Source organism: Boleophthalmus pectinirostris, unplaced genomic scaffold (assembly GCF_026225935.1).
Source record: "Boleophthalmus pectinirostris isolate CB_2022bp ecotype Guang Dong unplaced genomic scaffold, ASM2622593v1 HiC_scaffold_13, whole genome shotgun sequence".
Classification (NCBI taxonomy): Eukaryota; Metazoa; Chordata; class Actinopteri; order Gobiiformes; family Gobiidae; genus Boleophthalmus; species Boleophthalmus pectinirostris.
Window position 1 is genome coordinate 17,195,518 of NW_026571036.1, and position 24,589 is coordinate 17,220,106.

A 24,589-nucleotide genomic window follows, 5' to 3' on the forward strand; every position below is an offset into this window, starting at 1 on the left:
TCATATATTCCACGCCAAACTAATACAAGAACCCTTCTAAATTACAGCGTTAGCAGGTTTTACACATAATAAGACCGCATGGAGACAGGATTATTAGTTCACTGTGGAGGACATTATGAAACTGCAGCATTTGTGATTTCTTAATAGCCTAATAGCCTCAGAGTAATTGGGGATATTTCAATCCTTGTCCAGACTTCTTATATCCACTTTTGTGCATTGTATTATATTTTAAGGAGCTGTACCAGATTTGTACCGTCTTAAAAAATATGAAAAAAGAGCAAAGTAATTCTGCAGTGGTCCAATGTGGTTCCTCACTTTCCTAGCTTCTATAAATATTCACTGCGATTATGTTTATATGCGCGTTTTTCACAACTTTCAGAGGCCAAAGTGGAGCTCACACTACAACAACTAGCATGCTAACAGTGCACTCGTGTTACTTTTTGGTTTGTAGATGATAAAAACACTTCATATTTAGTTGCAGACAGCATACAGTGGTCATATTTGATGAATATTTCAAATGAAGTAGACAAAATGTACTTATTACATGGAAAAATGGGTACAGACCTACAGAGTACAGAAGTGATTTCTACTGCAATCTGCTTTTTCTGAGAGTTTACTTCACTAAATTTGTCATTTGCCTAAATTTGTCATTCACAAATCATGGCACCTTTTCTGTTCCAGTGTGTGTGTTTCACTTATAGATTAGACCTGAAAATTTTATGCCAGATGCCCTTAAGCAACATGGTGTGATTTCTTCTGGTTACTTGCTTCCATGAATATCATTTTGAGATAGCATTGCCTTTTCTTGAGAACACCCCAAACTCATTTTTTTCCTACGTTGTAAAAATCCAGGCTTCTGCAAAGACAATGCATAATTTAGTCCAAGAAATGTTTTATCTAATAGGGTTTAACGTTAAGTGTACTGTCAGATGACCAGACCGCACCCATGTCCAGTTATTTTTGCAAACGCGAGCACAGCTGGACGTCTTGGTGGCCCAAATTTGTAGTTGTAATCATAAATTGTAGTATTGTAAATAATAATCCTGCACTCCATTCAACCCTTCACCAATAACATAGGTGCTAATATTAGATGCAGGGAGTCGGGGTTGGCAGGAAAAAAGCCAAACGGATTTTCTCTCGGTAGTGTTCCCTCTCATTGTGGGGAAGAGTGATCTCCCGAACACAAACTGGGGCGTAATGAATAAGTAAAAGCAGCGTGGATGTGCTTTTAAAGGCTCCTGCTTCAGCCTGGCTCCCAGTCTCACCTCCACAGAGAGCTGCAGAAAGTGGTAAAGCTAAGACTGAAGATATGGCTCAGCTCATGCAGGAATGTATTATAGTGAAAACAGAGGAGAATGGAGATGCTAGTGCCAGTCTCAAAACTGTAAAAATAGTACACACATGGGGTCCTTTCATTGTATTGGTGTTTTATTGGCCCTAGCTAGTAACAAAGTAACTGGTGAGGGCTATTGCTCTTTGCCAGTTTCTTCTTCTCTATTATTATCTGTCCATCCAAATGATTTTGAGGGCCTAAACATCAACGAAAAGTCCTCAAACCAGGTCTGTGATCGACCAGTTTGGGGAAAAAAATTTATTAAAACAGTCCCCAAACTGGGTATGGGATTGACCAGTTCTGTGACAAATGCAATGTCCAAAGGGACCCAACTCAACAGCGCCACCTAGAAGTGGACCCCTATGGGAGTGGGGGACAAGCAAAAAACGAAATTTGGAACAGTGATGGCGAACAATAAAACATTGAATTGAATGATGAACAGAAACTTGGCCATATTGGATCAAAAATTCACCACCATTTTGACACTACTTGTCCCTGGCTTTTGACACATAGGTTCACAAAATCAGTTTTTCATCAGTTTATCAAATGAACACTGCAGCGCCCCCTACCATAGACATGAAACATCAATATTATTGGACTTGTACCAAATTTGGGGATTAAATTCTATGAATGATTACAAGCAGGAAAAAAAAAAGGATTACGGACATGGGGCTTTTTTCACGGCTGATCAGCAGGGGTGCAAAATTAAAAAACATTTAAAGGTGCACTGTGTAATTTTTCTGATGGAGGATCTGAAGGCCCTGGGTAGCTGTCGGGAAGGGACAATTGCATGCCAGGCATTCGCGTGGGAGGGGCCCGTGCGCCGGGACAAGTGCCATCATCGCCTCAAAACCATGGTATTATAGTAAAAATGCGGGCACTATTTTGGTGTTTTTTGATCTAATGTTCTTTATGGCTCCTCAAAATAAATTATACTAATAATAATGCTCAAATAAATCAAGAGATTTAAAACCTTTTTTTAGCCTTAGCTTTTGTTTGTGTTTTTTTTTTCAAATGTTGATATACTTACTAGTATCTTCATACTTATCTAACATGATTTCAAACTCATATTATGGTGCCTAATTCATTTTTAAAGATATTTTTGGCCCGTAGGCTTTATTGGACTTTATTGGTGTGTGAAATGGAGATGAAGAGTGGGGAGAGACATTCACCAAATTGCTGATGCCAGGAACTGAACTCACAACTGACTGAATTCACAAAATAAAGCCTATAAAATGCATGTTACATTTTAGTTCACTATAAGACTTGTGCAGCCTGTTATATTCATTATTGTTGTGTACTAGCAAAATAATTTAAATTGAATAGGTTCTTTAATGATATAATCACTCGTTATAACGCTCAGCTCCAGTCAAACGAAGCTCACAAGGCTAGAACTTATAGGAGCGAATTTGGAGCTGAGTTCCATACTAGTAATAGGAATTAATTTTACGGACAAAATAGTGAAATAAAAAAAACAGGATCACATAGAGCGGGTTAATATGAACATTTTAAGACCAAAATGATTAGACTCACTGCAGTAGTTACAGAGAGAGGGGTGACTGTAAAGTGAGTTGGAGCCAAAGTTGATGGAGCCAGAAGTGCGCCCATGCTCACTTCCCATTTGGAACACGGCGGCTAGCGGGTTAGCAATGCCCATTTATATTTACACTCTATGTTTTTAATACTAAGTTACACAATGCAAAAGGCTAATTCGGGCTCGCACCTTCATCATTCCAGGTGTGTCCTTTACTGTTGAGAAAATGACCCCAGCCTCCACATCTGGGCTGATGTAACAAGCGTCAGCCATCTGCCCGTGACTCATCAAATCTTCCAACAGGAGAATATTCATTACGCTACATAAATAATATTTGCTGTACACATTTTCACCTACTTATCTTCCATAACACCCACTGCACTTAATACATTTACTCTTTTAAAAGTCTCTCCCCGCTCGTCCTCCAGGGGGAACCGCACGTGTGATCAAATCTGTGCCCTGCCAATTAATTCATGGCTCCTTCATAAATATACAAATGCTGTAGCGAAGAGGAAGGAGCCAGTCAGACGCAGACAGTGGCAGCTCTCAGTCTGCTTCTGCCTCGGTCCCACTGTGGAATAAATTATCCAGATGTTGTCGCCGTAGAAAACAATGTCACATGTAATCAAGTGTCGAGCAGGCATCAAAATACAGCGAGCATATGGCAGGCACAGCTGTGTTCACATGTACGAGTAATGGCGTCAAAATACAGATTAATGAAGGCATGTTAAGGGATGTACAGTACTACTAGAATGTTTTTGCTGTTGATTGGTTTGATTAATAATTTCCTAAAGGGCTCTCATTATGAAATTTTCTGATCTATGTTGTAATGTTCTTTCCTTGTTTTGTTCTGTTTCATTCACACAAGCTTAACACACAAACCCTGCATATTTAGGCTGAGTTCTTCTCTCAAACAGAAAACACTCCTCCACACTTCCACCTTGCTCCACTGTGTTTTTAAACTCCATACTACTTCAATAGAATCATTTGGACAATTTCAGCCTTGGAAATGTCAACCTCTACTGAACTAAAGGTAAAATGTAGCTGTTAACTTGAAAACTACCATTACATGACTAGGGGTGTGTAAAAATATCGAAATATTGATATATATCGTATCATTTAATGTGATGATACAGTATCGATATCGGGGACTGCTGCATTGATATACTGGCAAGAGTATTTTTGGCATATTTTACAAAGTTATTTTGTTACAGCTACAGTTTTGTTGCTTGTTTAGAGGAAGGAAACTCATTTATGCAACACATTTGACATTTTCACTGTTTTGATGATTAAAATGGGTGTGTTTCATATTAACTTTGCACAAAGAAGTGGTTTAACAAAGACTTTTTGTATCACAACCATAATTTTGTCAACTATTTTTATTAAACCGTATTGAATCAATTTGAAATATATCGTATTGAACCGAAAGTGCACTGTATCAAGGTATGTATCGTATTGGCAACTTCTTAATGATACCCAGCTGTATACATGACTTCACAAGGTGGAGCAGAGCATTATAAGCTTTGGAGATGTAAACAGATTAAAAATAAAGTATTACTCAAACATGTGTGAATGAAACAAAACACAACTTTGGGTATGTTTATTGATGAGGTAACATTATAGCATGGCTTAAAGCTCACACAAGTCAATTTTGAGTAATATAGGACCTTTAATATCTAAAAGTAAAATTCACAAATATTGAAACTTTTTATTCCTATTAGTTACTTTAAGGCAAATAAATAAATAAATAATTAAATAAATAAATAAATCTGAACATTTGAGCAACATTCATTTTACTTGCCACATCAGTATTAAATAGCTAATAGAATGCTGAGGTGTCATCTGAAACCCAGCAATATGTCCTAATACAAGAAACAGCAAAATTATAATGGGATTTGGATTTCTATTGCCCATTTCAAGACCTCTTTAAATGCATTATTCATTCACTCTTGGTAGTTTAAGCCCTGGGGTAGACTGACTGAAGCGAGGCTGCCAGTCTGTGCCATCTCCATACACCTTCACTAGAATAATTTGGATAATTTCAGCCCTGGAATTGCCAATCTCTACTGAAAATGTACGTGTTAACTTGAAAACTACCGCTTTTGTGAAATCACAAGGTGGAACAGAGCATTTTGAGCTTTGGAAATGTAGACAGACTAATAAAAAAGGATTACTCAAACGTGTAAATGAAACAACACAGAACTTCAGGTATGGTTTTTAATGAGGTAACATTATAACATGACTTAAAGCTCACACAAGTCAATTTTGCATAATATAGGACCTTTAAATAATATTTCCCTCTGTCTTACTCCTCAAGTGTCATTGCATGCTTTATTATTGTTATGCTGTACTATTTAAGCCTCCAGCAATCCTCACCGCTTACACCATATGGTATTTTGAAACTGCAATGAGGTGTCCTGCTCATTGTTTAACACTTAACACCTTCTCAATTTTTTTCATGAAGACAATAATAGCAGCTAATGTGGTATACCGTAAACTCTATTAGATTAATGTTACATAAAACGTTCTTAAAATAGGCCGGGTAAAGATGGGGGAAGTCTGCTAATTTTTTAAATAAGTTGACCTAATTATTTTTGGGTTTGTGCTAGTCCAGACTATACAGCTACTTATATGAACAGTGGCGTGCATTTTTCATGTGGACTGGATATTGTCGGAATGCATAAAATAGGTCTGACCACAGTTAATGCATTCATATTCTAGATAAGGTGCAGCTAAGTCCAGAAGTGCTAGTGTTTGTGTGGTCAGTGTGAGGACAGAGACAGTATTCAGTCAGGGCCAATGAGTGAAATGTGACTGTCCCCAATGCGATTCACGTGTCCTCAAGTCTAAACTCAATTAGGGGGAAACAAGTGACTCAGCGCTCTGCTTTGGTACTGTACAAATATAGACAGGGGGGAGGGGAGATTTTAGGTTGAATAATTTAATGCTTCCACTTCCAAAAGCATCAAATAAGGAATAGATTTGTCTCATGCCATAAATCTTGTCTTGAATCCAAAAGATGATAACTCTTACTCAGACCGCCTCGTCATATTTGATGTTTTGCCATGTCCTTTTTGAGGTATGTCTAATGTCTCTAAATTATCAAGATCTATCTGGCTGGGGGAGGGTCTCCCTGCTTCTTAGTTTGCCTAGAATGTTGCACAGTATGGCATTAAAGTTATCTAACATAATTGAGACAATGTGATGCACCAGGCCAAATTAAGATCTGTGGAGCTGCAATCCCACGCATATCAAGAATGCATGTTTTTACTTTCTTTTCTTTTTTCCAGGACTAAAAGCTGAATATGTGCAAGATAGTTTAATGCTATACTGTGGAACATTTCAGGCAAAACAGTAACCTCTCAATTAAACAAATTGGCTGACTTGCCACTAGAAAAGTTACAGAGTGCATCTTTTACATCCGGTCCTGGTAATAGAAAATCTAAGCAGTTATTTACTGTAGTTTGTTAATAAGTATAAACTGCACTAGAGCTGCTTTCTATACAAAAATGTCTCTTATTTGTTGACGGGCATTAATTGTGAATGCAAAGGTCAGCAAATTGACCTCCACACACACATGCACGCAAGCAGACACACAAGCAGAGACACACGCACACACATTCCTATCCATCACCTGGATATCCCATGTGTGAGCCCTAATTGGTTCCTTGCCCCAGTCACACCTAATTGCAGTGTAGCTGTCAATACTCGCTGTATTTCAAAGCCACGGAGGCAGAGAGAGTGCGCACCTCAGCCCCTTTCAGACCACGCTCGAGCTGGACGTCTTCCTCCCTAATTTGTTTCTACTTCAGCAGGGCATTCAGTGGGCCAGCTAAGGGTCCAATTTAGCTTGCTTTGGAGAGAGGCTTGACACAAAGAGTTACTCATAAACAAACAAGGAAGCCAAGAGCGTTTCCTGAAGCTGCAGTTCCTAGTGGAGGGACTAAGGGATTTTCATCTGACAAATATGAGCAATTCAGGACTCTAAGGTTTAACTAGTCAAACTATATACACTAATTTGATGTTGATCTAGAAGTACTTTACCTGTCTGATACTGTACTGTTCTTCCTTTGATGGAATTTGCTTGTGTTATCACTTGACACATTGTATGATCTGTATTTTAATGATAACTTCATGAATGACTATGGGTGGACAGATCTAATTTTCTTATTACAAACTCATTTCAAATTTGTTAAACTGTTATATCAAGACTAAAGGTGTACTGTGTAACTTTTTGGGTAGAGGTTCTGCCACCTGCTAGACTCTAAGCTTGGAGTTGTCTTTTCCTTTTCAGAATGTTCCACAGTACGGCATTAAATGTACCTGCATGTAGACCACCAGTCAGACAAAGTTACAAGTCAGATTAGTGGAGAGGTGAGCCACACAGGTCACAGTAAGAAAGTGTTGTTAAGGTATTTTTGAGAAATCAAAATGGCTGTAATTGAATAAATACAAGGTATGTTTAATGCTTTGTAGTGGGACATTCCAGGCAAAGCAAATACGGATTTTTAATGTATGTATTTATCAAATCAAGTTATTAAATCAAAGTTATGTACAGGAAAAAGGTACAAAGTTAGTGCACCTTTAATATGATTGACCGTTCCTGGCAAAGCAATCTTTACAGCAATCTTACAGTTCACAGTATTTTTGCTTAAAACACTTTTCCCTTTCTGTTGCTATTTTTGTAGTGATGGATGGGCCGACCGCTATGAAGTGGTGGAAGGATATGAACAGGAGGCAGAAGGAGGCATCACCATAAAGCTCCAGTCGGAGGTGGTGAAGTCCTTTGATGACTACTATCTCAAACTGAGGCTGGACACCAACACCAGAAACCCCTGGTTCCCTGAATTCTGGCAGTACCGCTTTCAGTGCCGCTTGGCTGGACACCCCCAGGAGAACAAGAACTACAAGAGGCTCTGCTCTGGTAAGTCTGCAGAGAAGGCTGTTTACAGAGCACAAGGTTATGCTAAAATAACCTAACATCCATGTCTTGTTTCTTTTCATTATTCTCTCTTCTTCTTGCTTTCAAGGTGATCATGGTAAATTATTCAGAGATAATCTATATCAAATTTGCTGAATCAATTCAGATTACATTCAAATTCTATCAAAACATTAATTACACTTTACCCAATTATGAGAAAATTTTGAAAATAATGGTGTGCAAATCTCCCATTTATTCACAATTCACCATACACAGGGGATCCAAGCTTAAAGTCCTTATTTATTTACTTGATCCAGTTTCTGTTTATTTATTGGTAAAATATTAGCTGTTTTTCTTAAATTTAAATGTTAAACCAGTACATAATAGTAGTAATTAAACTTGCATTCAGTTATGGTCTGTTGTGAATAAAATTGTTTGATAAGATTTGCATTTGGCCCAATGCTTTCAGAATTGACTTTACTTACAGTAGCTGTAACAATTCAGATACAAAGCTTTCTGTATTAATCTCACATCTCACCTATTTACAAATGTCCCTTATTTCCAAAGACCTTCGGGGTGGTAAGTGCATTTTTCTCCCAGCTATCAAAACATCCTTACACCTGCACTTGCAAGTCAGCTCTATTATAATATTGTGGCTTTGACTGATGCGGCACACGGCTCCCTCTGTAATGTTTTTGGATGTGCTAATCTCTGTCAGAGTGAGAGGGAACAGCATCCGTCAAAGTCTTCTGTGGAGCACGGAGCTTATTTATACTGTATGAGAGCTAAGAGAGAGGAATGGCTCACCTGGCACACTGCGTCCTGACAGATCACACCTCCCTCTGTGTTCTGTGTGTGTGCATGCATGTCGGAGATATACCACGATTTAAGCACACTGGGTGTAGTTCAGGTTTACTCTGAAGGCATGGCAAAGGCAATCTGGGGATCTTTTAGTATTTGATAAGGAAGGTTTGGTATTGCAAGTGACACTTTTGCATTAGGGATTATGTGATGAGATTCATGAACAGCACTGACAATATTCTTAGCTGCAGATAGACAGTATATTCTAATTCATAATTCATACTGTATATTCATTTTATATTTTGATAAAAATTTACTTCAGTTTTTGTGTTATGCAATTATTTTAGAAATTACCGACTTGCTATATGTTTAACTCAAAACTGTGCACAAAAATTATACTCTGCTTAAGCTTCTTGGGTTGATTTAAAAAAAAAAAAAATAATTATTACTATAATTAGGGGCAGCAGTAGCTCAGTTGGTAGAGCATTCGCCCACTGATCTAAAGGTTGGCGGTTCGAATCCAGCTCTCAACATAAACATCATAGGTTGAGCGATCAGATCCACTAACCCACAGGTTGGCTGGTGTGATTCCAGCTCCCACAGATGAATGCTGTTGTTGTGTCCTTGGGCAAGACACTTAACCCCCCCTTGCCCACAGTGTCTGTGTACACTGGTGTGTGAATGGGTGAATGGTTCCTTGTTGTAAAGCGCTTTGAGTGCCTTGAAGGTGGAAAAGCGCTATAGAAAAATGTGACCATTTACCATAATTATACATTATGATTACAATATGGGTGAAAATAGCTTTAAAGGTGCTTCTATGTAACTTTTGTGGTTGTTGATCCACTATATCTGCTTGTTTCCATGATGATGTTAGTGCTTTGGCTGGCTTGTTCCACAGAATGGCATTAAATCTATTTCTTATCTTATCAGCATTTATTTCATTTAGTCATCTTTTATTGCTTAAAACACATTGAAAAACTGATCTGTGACTCATGTCACCTGCTTGTCTTCATGGAAATATGTTTAGTTCCGTACTGTGGAACATTCTAGATATAGCAACAGTATCTCCATGGAGACAAGTAGGTGGTGTAACTTCCACCAGAAAAGTTACATAGTGCACCTTTAAAAAATAATATTAAATGGAATGTGCTTGTTAATAATTATAGTTGTGATAATATTCATATATATACTGTATATATTTATAAATATGTTGGACCAGAACACCTATAAATAAAGAAATACACATATTTAGTGAGCCACAAGATCTTGATCCAAAGTGTTGGTAAATGCAGATGAAGGGCATCTGGCATAAAACATAGAATGTAAAGTTGAGAATTTTCCCAAATGTGCATAGGACTATATTTATATTTACACGCTCATATGTTAAACTCTGATGCTTTTCTCCTGTAGGTAACGAGAGCCTCCAGGAGAACTATGTGCAGGACAGTAAAATGGGCTTTGTGATCAATGCAATCTACGCCATGGCTCATGGCCTCCACGACATGCACAAGGAACTGTGTCCAGGTCAGCCCGGCCTCTGTGACGCCATGAACCCCATCGACGGCAGCAAACTGTTGGACTACCTGCTCAAGACCTCCTTCAGGGGCGTGTCAGGGGAGGAAATTTACTTTGATGAGAACGGAGACACGCCAGGAAGGTACAGAGGAACTCAAATGATCCCAAATAATATGTATATATATTTACGAATTCTGGATTATGTGAGGCTTTTTGGTGTAGGTGTGATTTCTCCACACTGTGGTGTGGTTTTCTCAGGTTTAATGCATCAACCTACAAAAGCTAGTAGAGCGTGTTCTCCAGCTAGGTATTCCAGACCAAGATTTTGGCTGGAGATCTGTTTACGGGTCCCTAGGCAGTGCATATTTGCTGTTTCTGCCTCAGTAATTGAAAGATGGGTCAACTCCAATAGAAAATATGCCAGTTAAAGAGATAAATAACTATTAAAATAGACTCAGATCTAACCATTTAACTAGAATATTAGAATCTGCTTTGAATATTTAAAAGTCCTTTGTTACTCTTAGAGCTTTAAGCCATGTTACAGTAGAGTTGTGTTTTGTTTCACTCATAAATGTTAAGTAACCCAGTTTTATTTGTCTGTCTACACCAACATAAAGTGTTTTCTGTTTGAGAAATTAACTCAGCCTAAATATGCAGGATTTGTGTGTTAAACATGTGTAAATGAAACAAAAGACAACTCTATATATGTTTTTAATGAGGATAGAACATTATAACATAGATCTGAAAATAGACTAATATGGGTCTTTTTAAGATACAAAAATGTAAAGTACAGTATACCTAACCATGCTTCCACCATGGTAACCACAATGACGACTACTACTGCAATAGAAACTACTACAACTACAAATATTATAACCTTAATCCTGGCTATAGATCACATGTATTGCCAACTACGCAAAATCTTCAAATTGTATTTTACCAACTGTGTCTCGATTCAGGCCTGTTCTTTTAATAGAATTTTGCAAGAGGCTAAAGCACCTTGCAGCAGTTTTACGCATTCAGAAAGTACATTGTCATCAAAAATGTAAAGAAATTCGCTTGAGTAAAAGTAGCCTCCATCTTTACATTGGCTATCTGCAGCTCCATCTTACAGTGTCCTCATTAGCACGGCCGCACATACAGATCAGGCAGACATGTCCATGAAAGGATGTAATTATGGTCGACTGGAACAGATCTGGTGGAATCGTTCACCATGGAGCCATGCCCTTTTATCTTGGACACATTCTGACAGGGAGAAAAACACAGCCGTATCATTGGTCCGTCAGCCAGGGGTCAGCTGGTGGCCTACATCCTGGTCTTTTTCGAGAATTAGGGTCGGAGTGTCGAGGTAGCGTTTGCTTTTAGCGCTAAAGCTGTTCTAATGAGTTTGGATATGTAACACGGTTTGCTAAGCTGGAGGATTGTTATCACTAAATTACCTGTCAGGCTTCCTCCATTTTATCTCCTTATAGTTTAATTCACATCTGTCTCTTGTCCTGTCTCATTTGCCTCACCTGTTACTTCTCGTTGCACTTATCTCTTTAGCCTGAGTTTACGATTTGTTTAATCTCTGACATTGTCCATCACAATTTAAATTGCTAAGTAACTTCTGGACAAAAAGTTCACAAATACGTTTAGATTATGAAGACACTTTCACACAAAACTTGCCATGTACCTGCAGAAATAAAACCTGGCTAACCACTCTTCTGCTGTTGTTTTAATGGACTAAATGGATTAAAAACCTTAATGGTGTTTTAAAATCAAGTTTTTGTCATTTGCGGCTTTTATCTAAAGTCAAACATTTTTTTATCTTTTTGACTTTTTGAACAAGTCATGCATGTAACGCACTTTATTCCGTCATCTCACAAAACACACTTTACTGACAACAGTTAGTCCACAACTCTGCAACACGACTTTTAACAGGAACCAAAAGAATAGAGCACATTACCTCAATCCTTGCGTCTTTGCACTGGCTTCCTGTTAATTTTAGAATTGATTTTAAAATTGTATTATTTGTTTTTAAAGCTTTGAATGGACTGGCCCCACAGTACAGTCCCTGACAAAAGTCTTGTCGCTTATCCATTTTGTAGAAACAAAAGCTTATAACCTGACTTTAAATTAATCAATTGGTTTTAGAAATGTCTCATATGAAAGCTAAAACCCTCCCAAATTATGCTCAATATACTAAAATAAATTTGCTTCACTGAAGAAAGATTGATCATTTAATGAACACAGAAAGGTCAGATTTTGGCAAGACAAAAGTCTTGTCGCCTTGTCATATGATGCACCCAATCCTAGATTACAGCCTCACCTGTGATCAGTTACTGAGAATTAGTGGGTGTATATAAAAAGAACCCCAGCACACCAGACCTTCACGTCAACTGCAACTTGACCTCTGACAACATGCCTAAGATCCACCCTGAGACCAAAGCGTTAATTATCAAGAGGCTGAAGACCAGATCCACTGCTGAGGTGGCTGACACCTTCAATGTGTCTCAGCGTCAAGTACAAAGAATAAGAAAAAGATCTGAAATGACTGGAGATGTTTTTGACAAGCCCAGGTCCGGCAGACCCTGCAAGACAACTGCTCGGGAGGACCGTTTGTTGATTCGAAAATCCAAGGCAAGCCCCTTTTCCACTACAGCAGACTCCACCAGGCCTGGTCACCTCAAGTCCCTGTGTTTGTAGAATTCAGTCTCGAAATGACCTCCATGGTCGAATCAGTGCACAGAAACCAGCACTAAACAAAAGGCAATTAAAAAACCGTGTGGCATTTGCCAAGGCCCACAGCCTGCTAATAGGATGGACACTGGAAAAGTGGCAGAAGGTGGATTTCTCAGATGAATCCTCGGTTGAAATACATCACAGCTGCCGCAAATATTGTAGGAGACCTACTGGAGCCTACATGGATCCAAGATTCACCCAGAAAACAGTTAAGTTTGGTGGCGGAAAAATCATGGTCTGGGGTTACATCCAGTATGGGGGTGTGCGAGACATTTGCAGGGTGGAAGGCAATATCAGTAGCCTAAAATATCAAGAAGTATTAGCTCCTCTTACATTCCCAACCATAAAAGGGCTCAAATTTTGCAGCAGGATGGTGCTCCATCGCATACTTCTATCTCTACATCAAAGTTTCTCAAGGCGAAGAAGATCAAGGTGCTCCAGGACTGGCCAGCCCAGTCACCAGACATGAACATCATTGAGCATGTCTGGGGTAGAATGAAAGAGGAAGCATGGAAGGCAAAACCAAAGAATCTTGATAAACTCTGGGAGGCATGTAAGACGCTTTCTTTGCTATTCCTGATGACTTCATCAACTAATTGTATGAATCACTGTTGAACCGCATGGATGCAGTCCTTCAAGCTCATGGAAGTCATACAAGATATTAAATATGGATCTCACAGCACCACTACTTAATTCACTGACGTTATGCAACATATTTTTGTATTTGAAGTAAATTATTTGTTCAATTTTCTGTAGGCGACAAAACTTTTGTCTTGCCAAAATCTGACCTTTCTGTGTTCATTAAATGATCAATCTTTCTTCTGTGAAGCAAATTTATTTTAGTATATTGAGCATAATTTGGGAGGGTTTTAGCTTTCATATGAGACATTTCTAAAACCAATCGATTAATTTAAAGTCAGGTTATAAGCTTTTGTTTCTACAAAATGGATAAGCGACAAGACTTTTGTCAGGGACTGTACGTCTCAGACCTCCTCCAAATTTACATCCCCGTGTGCTCTGAGGTCTGAGGGCCAGTGCCAGCTCATAGTGCCTAAGACGAGACTTAAAAACGGGGGGACAGGGCTTTTTCTGTGGCTGGCCCTAAGCTCTGGAATGCTCTGCCCCCCATGTCCCCAGCCCCCACAGTGTTTTAAAACCCATTTTTACTCTCAGGCTTTTAACGCCACATGAGTTGTGTGGTCCTCTGTGTCTTTTATTTATTTTATTTATTTTGAATCTATTTTACTGGTTTTATTATTTTAAGACTAGTATGATTAAATCTGAGCGTTTATTTTATCATTCTGTTATTGTTGTTATTATGTATTTGTGCAGCACATTGGTTTGTTTGTGAAATGTGCTATATAAATAAAGTGAATTGGATTGCATTGGATTAATACATATTACAATATTAAAGTTCTTTGTGGATACCATTACTGCAGGTCTTAACAGTGCTCATCATTAGCAATGACCATTAACCATTGGTGATGCTATATAACGATATGTACATTTGGTCATAGATGTTTTTATCTCTTCAGGTACGACATCATGAACCTGCAGAATGTGGGGGATGGTCGCTATGACTACCTTAAAGTGGGCTCGTGGCATGAGGGAGTCTTGAGCGTTGATGACAATAAGTTGTGGATGAACAGCAGTGAGATGGTGCGCTCTGTGTGCAGTGAGCCCTGCTCCAAAGGACAGATCAAGGTACAGCAAATACTTACAGCATTTAGCTATTTTAAATAACAGATAAGGGCGAAATGGATTTGGACTGTATATTTAAAGTTGCATTACCCAACTTTTTTCCTGAATTAATTAATAAAAAGTGTAAAAGTGTAAAAGCACAAATAAGTAGAAGTAAAAGTAAAAAGTGTAAAAGTGTAAAAGCACAAGTAAGTAGAAGTAAAAGTAAAAATTGTAAAAGTGTAAAAGCACAAGTAAGTAGAAGTAAAAGTAAAAATTGTAAAAGTGAAAGTAAGAAAGAATTGTAAAAGCACACCTTAGTGACAAAAATCAGATCACTCTGTTTTCAACAAACATTTAATCACTCGCACATTTGTAAGAAAGAGCTCTATGCGTCTTTATATGACAGCTGGAGATAAGAGATGAATGGTGATCCCACCTGCTTCACTTTTTTGGATGAAAACGCTGCCCTAAAGCTATTTAGCAGTACTAGTGGTGTGCCAAAGTGACAATTTGAAAATCCACATTTTAATATTGTTTAAGAATATTAAGAATGGTGCTTTTTGTATTTAATAACAGTTCATTAGTGCATTATTATATTGTTGTAGGCTTGGAAAGTCACAGTTTGCATATGTTCAGTACGGATGGCCCATTTTGTTGCTTCTGGGTCAGTCTTACCGGTCTGACATAGCCCGTACACTAAGTCGCCCTGAAGGAGGGTGTATCCTTCCTTCTGTATCCTCTCTCCTCTCTCTCTCTGCTCTTTGTTTTGTGCCCCACTTATCACCCTGTTTTACATATCACAGTGCTCCTTAAAAGCATGCCCAGGATTAGAATATAAAACAGCTGGGCTTGTTTTGTCAGAACGTCTACTGTAAACTACAATGTCATGCTGCACAAAACCACATCCATTGATTTTAGGATGAAAGGACAGAATTATCGTTATAGATTTCCCATAACCAGTCAGTGTGTTATCTTGTTTTTCTTTTTGCAGGTGATTCGTAAGGGTGAGGTGAGCTGCTGCTGGATTTGCACCACTTGTAAAGACAATGAAATAGTGCAGGATGAGTTCACCTGCAAAGCTTGTGAGCTGGGGTGGTGGCCGGACGATGATCTGGCAGGTAAGACGAACAAAATCGTTTCATGGCATACAGATTTGCAACAGGTATAAAATTATTGACTGGGTTTTTAGTATTGATGTATTATTTGTAAACCAGTTATGTGGGAATTTTGTTGGTTTTAATGCTGAATTTACAATTAGCCACTTGTTGTGACTAGGGTAGCAATGTGGGTGTCTTTCCTGGGAATACGATCAGAAATATATTCAGAAATGTTGTATTATTTTGTATGTATTTAGTTTGTTTTGTTTGGACTATGTTCAGTCTTGGATCTCATTTAATTAAATAAAACTATGAAAATGAAAAACTATGAAAAAAATGAAATTAGCATTCGAATTGGTGGTTCAAATCCCATTCTTGTCATAAATATCATTAGTTCAGTCCCACTGACCCACAGGTTGGTGGTGCAATTCCAGCTCCTACAGATGAATGCTGTTGTTGTGTTCTTGGGCAAGACCCACCTTGCCTCCAGTATGTATGAATGTGTGTGGGAATGGGTGAGTGCTTTGAGTTCCTTGAAGGTGGAAAAGCGCTGTATAAAAATGTGAATTTTAATGAAAATACCCCATGGTTCCAGAGTTTTATGTTGCCTAAATATGTAGTTTGTTGTGAAATGTAGATACAAGTCAAGATTTGCCACTTAACACTTAAAGAAGTACACAGTATAAAGACGTTCCAGTGTACTTTGTACCCTTTACACTATGCAAATATATTCACAGCTCTTTTCCGTTCAGTACCCTGTGCTTGTTTACGCGTCACATTTTGACATCCTCTTTCCCCTCTTGTCACCCTCTTCCTGTGACCCTGCCCTCTTTGCATTCATAACCTCAGCTTTAGTCCCTGAAAGTGTTCACTTCCTCCTCGGCTGCCTCCCTGCCTCCGTGCTCTGACCCACTGCTTGTTTTGACAGTGCTTTATAGAGTTGAGAGGAGCTTTGGGTTCCCAGGTGTAAAATCCTATTACTGCTCGTGGAGGCTGGGAATGCACTGCGTCAGTGTGTTGATGAAGAAGCTCACCTCTCACTTTCATTACATGTAACTGTATGTAACTATAGGCACTGTTTGTATGTTTTTCACAGGGAATAAATCTGTACTTTACTCAAGAAGTGAAACTGAGAGTGAAAGTACCCAAAAATCCATAAAAAATACATTTCTTGCAGAACTGTTGCTACTAGTACCACTTTATATGGTAACATTTTTTTTTACTATGTTTCATTAAAGAGGCACTATGTTACTTTTCTGTTTGAGGGTCCACCACCAGCTAGTCTGTATGGAGATGTTATTTTTATGACTGGAATATTCCAAAACTTATCTTATCTCAATGGAGCAAGCAGGTCATGCAAGGATAAGCTACAGGCCAGATCTGTGGAGAAGCAACCCTTGCAGTAACAATTAATGTTTTTGGCCATTTAAACATCTGTAAATTAATGCATGCAATAAATATGTTTTTATACCATACTGTAGAACATTCCAGGGCAAAAAATCTCATAAAATAAGAGAGACAAGCAAATGGTGGACATAGTGCACCTAAAATTTAGTTATTTAAACACTATATTCAATTGGATAACTAGGTACACTTTCATTTTCATGTGTTTATTGTATAAAAAGGAAACACTATGGAAGAATTGCATTTACATTAGTGGTTTTCCATGCAGTGGCTTGCTGTTAGTGACTGTAATGCCATTAGCCACGGCACGTAATTTATGGAGTAGTAATGTGTGCTCTGGGAATGCCCCTTTATTCTCATTAACTTCCTTAACAGGTTTGGGAACAAGTGTGTCACTAACTACAGTCTAACACATCCCCCACTTTTCTACATACACATACTAGCACACATATGTCATATCATAACGGTGGCAGAGAGGAATCATGGGAGATTTGTGAGCTCTATGATGACATATGTAAATGAGCGGGATAAATATAGAACATGAAAATGTAAAGCTAGGTGGGAAATGCACAGCTTTGTCATTGCAATGCCTGGGTGTAGTTTGTTTAAATGTTGTTTTACATAAATTTTTTTTTAATTTCTGGTAACACTGAATTATAACTACACAACCTTAATCAAGCATGAACACAGACTGGTTTCAAATTGAACAGATAGTTTATTAAGAATGAGACTCCAGTCATTTGGTCTGTCTGTCTCTGACTACGTGGGTGCTGGCTTACTGTAAGTGCTATCACTGTAAATATTATTGTAAATGCTTTTTTTTTTTGGACCCTACTTCATCATTTCCAATGTAAATATTGCACTCTGCACACTGGGCTGTGGTGTGAATAAAAACGCACTTAAGTGAAGTTTTTTCAACTGAGCCAGCATTTCTTTACATTTATTTTGGATGAACCCGTGACATTCAAGCTTAATTAATACCTCCTAACGCTCGGCCTAACCCCTTTAGTAGTAACTAAGCCTCTGATTATTATGAATTAAGTCTCTGTTCATGCTTTATTGGTACTTTGAAGTTAAATTAAGTGATAAATCTACTTTTTTTGCTACTAACATATAAGCAAACTAGGTAAATTTGCAGCTTTGTGGTAAAAAATGTATACAGGTGGGTGGGTTCTTGCTCCAGACCACTGCATTTTCAAGTTCTATGTGACATCACCAGGACTGCCCTGATTACAGCCAGGTATTTTTGAAACACTGGCTGCAGGGGCTGAGTTTGAAGTCTGGATATCTCTTAGTTCAATCACATTGTTGCTCATATGTCCAGACCTCGTCCCGCCTCACTCTTTTTTTTTTAGTCCTCCAGGCACTGCCCAGATAAGAAGTTCGATTTGAAATGCTGTTTTGGGCAGAGTTTAGGTGTTAGGTGTCCCGCTTTAATCTAAAATCTGTTTTCCTCCCCGCAGGTTGCCAGCCCCTCCCTCTCAAATACCTGGACTGGGCAGATGTTGAGTCCATCATTGCGGTGGCCTTCTCTTGTGTGGGTATCCTGATCACCTCCTTCGTCACCTTCGTGTTCATCCAGTACCGGGACACTCCTGTGGTCAAGTCCTCCAGCCGGGAGCTCTGTTACATCATTTTGGCCGGCATCTTCCTTGGCTACATCTGCCCCTTCACCCTCATTGCCCGCCCCACTGTTGCCTCATGCTACCTACAGCGCCTCCTAGTGGGGCTGTCCTCCTCTATGTGCTACTCCGCTCTGGTGACCAAAACCAATCGGATCGCTCGTATTTTGGCCGGCAGCAAGAAGAAAATCTGCACCAGGAAGCCACGTTTTATGAGCGCTTGGGCCCAAGTCATAATAGCCTTCATGTTAATCAGCGTTCAGCTTACACTGGAAATCACACTTATTATCTTGGAGCCACCTGAACCTATCAAATCCTACCCAAGCATCCGTGAGGTCTACCTTATATGTAATACCAGCAACCTGGGCATGGTGGCGCCGCTGGGTTACAATGGCCTGCTAATCATGAGCTGCACATACTACGCCTTCAAGACACGCAACGTCCCAGCCAATTTCAATGAGGCGAAATACATAGCTTTTACTATGTACACTACCTGCATCATCTGGCTGGCTTTTGTCCCTATTTACTTTGGCTCCAATTATAAGATCATAACCACATCGTTCTCCGTCAGCCTCAGTGTCACAGTTGCCCTGGGTTGCATGTTCACCCCCAAAATGTACATTATAATAGCCAAACCAGAGAGGAATGTTCGTAGCGCCTTCACCACGTCTGATGTGGTGAGGATGCATGTTGGAGATGGGAAGTCTGCACAGTGTGGGAGCAACAGTTTTCTCAACATGTTCAGGAGGAAGAAGCCCGTGACTGGGAACGCCAAGTGAGTGATCCACTGCGTTGTTTACTTGTGTGTGGAGTGTGACATGTCGCCTGCAGTTACTGACAAGTTACAAACATGGTTCATGCATAAACACCCTGAGATAGAGAGAGGCACTTTTACAACATGAAATTTGTTATACTGAAGTTTATTTTGGAAATGCTTATTGGAGTTTTCATTGACAGCTTTAAAACTTCTAAATGATGTAGAATGTGTTGTTTATACATGGCCCATGGATAGAAATTTGAATTGAAATGGAAACATATAGGATTTATACATTTTGAGGCTATGAATACAATTATGAGGCAAGTTTTGATCCATTAGTCCAGCCAGTCCAGCTGAGGAAGCTATGCTAATATGGTTCTAGTAGAAGAGATAAGACTTTTAATACTGTCTTGAGCTCCACAGCCGTGATACCTGGTGGCTGGCTAACGTAAGGAGTGGGGCAGACTTTGACAGCGTTCCCAAAGACCTTTTTTGTGTTTTCTCACTCTTGCCACACAGTCTTCCTAATCTCTCTAACCCTCTCTAAATGTTTCAATAAAGCACCATATTGTCAAGGCTGCCTATGTTTAGGCCTAAGGCGAAACCATCTCATTTTCTTGGAGAGCTGCGGTGCCAACTCAGTTTACTCAAAGTATTAGTTATCGGCTGTTGTGCTGATAAAACTGCAAACACTCATGTGTTTCGCCATACAACATCTTTTGTTAATTCAACTTAAAGCCATTGACTTTTTAGAAGTGATTGGAAACATTTTCCAAATGGACATGCTTATTTATTTCACTTCTAATCTCCATTTACTCGCATACTGATGCAGTTTTATCCTGGATGCCCTTCTGGACCAACTCTCTTGGGACACACTTGTATTTAAGGTCTGGCCATTTGAATGTACAAGGCACTTGACACTGCAGTTCTCCAAGAGGCCGTTTATCCTGAATTAACCTCATATTAACTTCTCCTGGCATGAGCGCCCATTTTCCTCCACCCCCTACTTAATCACATTAGAGCCAGTCCCAGCTCCTTCTGTATAAAATGTATCATTTGTGTTGGGGAGAGGAATACTCGCATGTATCCAATCCAGTGGCCTGGCTCAATGTTGGCTCAATGTCTGAGGCGGTCAGAAGATCATAATGCACACACATTATGTATCATTTGTCCAATTGATGTCAGTGCTGAGGGGAATTTTCTGTTTGCAGGATGGTAAAGGGAGTGTACGACAAGCACATTCTCTGATTGGCTGGTAGCAGTTAAGAATGAAGGATCACTTGCTTTAGAAAGCTGTACTAAAGCCAAATATTTTTCATAGCTATTGTAGTGATTGATGGAGTGCTTCTGCAAAATCAATGTACTCCATGTAATCCATTAGGTTGTACTTGACATATTTCATTTCCATTGATGATTGCTCATATTTCTGCTTTTAAAACGTGTCAGTTTAATACGACACCACTTACATACTATCATAGCAGTGGCAATGGTAGTCACTGTGAATGTCTCAATATCTTATATAATATCTTATATAAAGGTTTATAATAATATTCATAACCATTTTATGGTTATGAATAGCTGGGAAAACTGCTGATTGATTAAAAATCTGCACAAAAACTTGTAGTTTACTCTTCCAAAAACAAAAGTAAAGTGGATAATAATACAATCCAGGTTTTGTGTGATACCTTGAACCTCATCTGAGACATTTACAAATAGTTTAGCTCACAAGTTTTATCTCACTATTGACGAAGGGCTATATATTGTTTGAAAATTCTCATGCAATAGTAAAAAGATAGATTTTATCATCCACTTTCATGGCATTTGTTATACATAAATTTGTTACCATGCGTAACAATTACCAGCCATTCTAGTGCTGTTTTGTTATTGCTCCTACTGCCAGACTACAGAATAAAAAATTGGACCCCATTATTACCCCACCATCATGTCCTGTTGTTGACAGTGTAAACACACAGGGATGTAAAACGCTCCTTGTTTGTTCTGCTCTGTTGTCTTGCTTTCTTGTTGATGTTGTCTTGTGCCCCCTGCTGGTTTCCTGACAGTAACTTTGGGTCTTTGTCTCTGTATTCATAGTTCTAATGGCAAGTCTGTGTCATGGTCTGAATCAGGTCCAAGACACCCTCCGAAGGGGGGGAGTGTGTGGCACAGACTGTCTGTGCATGTGAGGAAACAGGAAGCCGGCCTGAATCAGACGGCGGTCATCAGGCCCCTAACTAACACCCCCGACCCCCACAGCTGTGACCCTCCCACGGCCGACCTTGGCACAGACACCCATACCCCCCCGGACCCACCTGGAGGCACCCAAAAGCCACCCCTGCACAATGTGGCGGAAGAGAACACTGAGGACAGCATGCAGCGGCCATTTTGGACCCCCACTTGCTCGGGACAAAAGCAGGATTCTCATTTGGGATGTCCGACTGCAGCGGGGTTAGTGGACACCCATATTTCCCATGTCCCATCACTAAACGACCACCCCACTATTGAATCCAAGTCTACCAACGAGCCTTTGAGCCTGACCCCCTCACGGCTTTCTACAGGGGGCGCCGCGGAGGAGAATCTGGACTTATTGCACAGCTACATTTACAAGGGACAGCAGGAGGAGGTAGAGGAGGAGGCGGGGGAGGAAGATGGTTTACTTCCTCACAAAGCAGGTCTGGAGGAGTCCCTGGCCCTGTCTCCCCCCTCCCCTTTCAGAGACTCTATTTGTTCAGAGGACTCGGGCAGCGGCAGCCCCCCCAGCTCCATCTACACAGCCGACATACTACGAGACTTTGCACATAGCTCCTCTACACTGTGAGAGCAAAACTACAGTGAACACTCATTGATTTAACTGATCTGCTTTTGCTTGTATTTTTGCTTTTAATGGTATCGAAATATGAGTAAGAATCATCTGGTTCCCCAAGGGCTGATGATATGCATAGCCTTCTTGTACAAAGCTTCATGACTATAGTGCCAAAATGTTTTTAAAAGAAAGGAATCATGAAAAGGGATGTAGTGGTTGTTTTATTGAGGCTATAGGAGGAGCAGAAAAAACTGGTGAGTGAACTGACTGTGAACGCACTGTAAAACACTGGCTAACCACGTTTCATGCCAGATGTGATTAAATCATGTTTGCTGCTCGACATGGACGCTGGATTCTCCTCCTGCCTTTTTATTACTTCAGCTCAGTTTTGCTATCATGATAAGAGATGCAAACCAAATGAGGATGGTGCATTGTGTAAAATGTTACTACAAAAAAGGCAAATATTAGTGAAATTGTATTAAATTTAGAGACTTATACCTATGATCTTTTTGACTGGAAATCCAGACTGATATCTCTCTGTATTTTTTATGCAGATTGATATCAGTCTGGTCCTCCCATCGCATCTCAAGCCTCATCAAACGGGATTGTGCAATCAGATTAGATTTTTTTTTTTTTTTTTAGCTCATTGGACACCTATGATTTACTTCTGCTTTTTATGATTTAATGTTTTGATTATTGATTTTGCAGAAATCCACAAAGTCCCCTGGGATTTTTTTCCATTACTTTCTTTAATACGGACGGACCATGTGTGTCCCTGATTGACTACTTCACCTGTCAATCATGGACACACATGGAAATATAGAAGAAGTGTCTATCCTGGATCCCAGGCAAAAGATATTTTAATAACAAAGCAGCCTTTTTTTTTTTTTTTTTTTTTTTTTAACCTAATTATGTTTTGTTCATTGATTATCTATTTTTTGTTTAACTTTGCATTTTGTCTTTAAATATTAGATTGAAAACAGGAGAAATATCAAAATTTTTATTCCCTTTGAAAAATTGTTTTAGCGCCCCAGCAGAAAACACCAGGGTGTTGGAAATGTCTATTAACCATCTAATGTAATGAAATTATCAAACCATTTTACACAATGCACCAGTTAGCTCTAAATTCGGTTTGTACATTGATTTAAAAGGTGCAGTAAGTTATTTGTTTTTATACTTTTATGTGTTACAAAATGACTGAGATTCTACTGAAAATGTGCGCTGTATTCAGATATTCATAACGTGCCAATCAAAGTTGTTATTTATCAACTTAACCCTGCTACCATTTTTATAATGTAGCTGATTTAGGTTAGGGTGACTATAGATAGCATTGCGTTTACACTCAATCATAACCTGAGGAGGGCAAACTTTTACGAGCTCTGGGACTTGATAAAAGATCTACTTTGACGTCCCCTGCCATGTTGATATTTCTCATGTTGAGTCATTGTAATGGAAAACACAGTACTTTGTGTACAAGTTTGTATAAGCCATCTATTGTTTTTCACACAGGTGGTATGTTTCTAATACTGATAAATGTTTATATATTTAGAATGGCAAAATTTATACTGTCCTGATTGTTGTTGAGAAGATGTGTGTTTGGTTTTTGAATATAATTTTTACACTAACATGACTGTAACTCTAATATTCAGTTGTAAAGTTAACCAATGATCAGTTGCTTCTTGTATAGAGATTTTACATTGCATTATGAGCCTAAGTAGTTTACTTGAAGTTAAGTTTCTTAGTTCCTTCTCTATAAGAATGATTTCAGAGTACCAGAATATGCAGTACTTAGTGCCATTGTATTGTATTTTCTAATATTTAAGTCTTATAGTGTAAGTTAGTTTATTATTTTAAGTGAAGTGTAAAAGGGTGCCACCTGTTAAACACTGTCAAGAAATACAAATGAAATTGGCCTTTATGTTTGAGCGAGTTGAACAATGTGTACAAATAAAACTATTTGTATTAAGAAGAGTCTTGCTTTCCTACAACAGCAACACTGAGATCAATTTAGATAAAAAAAAAAAACTGCTAAAAAAACTCACACACTTGTTCTATTACTAGGTATAGCAGGATTTTTAAGGCTTTATCGGTTGAAATTGACATTTTAGTAATTCTTCTATATGCCCAAATATTTGGTTTTATTCACTACAGCCCTTAGCATGTCTGCATTCAAGGTCTGTGACTCAGTGACTTGTCAATTCACCCTCCCCTCCCCAAATCCCAACGGGGCCTTTAGGCAGAGATGTCCTATTGTTCGTATCCTCTCCTGATAAAAGTGTATTTATGTGACTAAAAAGTTCACAAATCTCGCAGCAGGAGAGTTTGCTGTGTTCGGCACTTGAACGCACATTTCCGGGTCTTATGACTTATCAGGTGGTTTGGAGAGGCGGCAGAAGGA

General features: G+C 39.0%; 1 protein-coding gene across 1 annotated transcript in view; it reads left to right on the forward strand.

Moving 5' to 3' along the window:
• Positions 1-22,206, forward strand: part of grm1a (glutamate receptor, metabotropic 1a) — a 35,827-nt gene extending 13,621 nt beyond the window's left edge. Inside the window, exons 3-8 of the mRNA XM_020920144.2 lie at positions 7,556-7,791; positions 10,000-10,246; positions 14,364-14,532; positions 15,503-15,629; positions 18,476-19,409; positions 21,483-22,206. Coding sequence (XP_020775803.2) covers positions 7,556-7,791; positions 10,000-10,246; positions 14,364-14,532; positions 15,503-15,629; positions 18,476-19,409; positions 21,483-22,206 — 2,437 coding nt within the window. The remainder of the gene's footprint in view (positions 1-7,555; positions 7,792-9,999; positions 10,247-14,363; positions 14,533-15,502; positions 15,630-18,475; positions 19,410-21,482) is intronic.
• Positions 22,207-24,589: the final 2,383 nt, after the last annotated feature.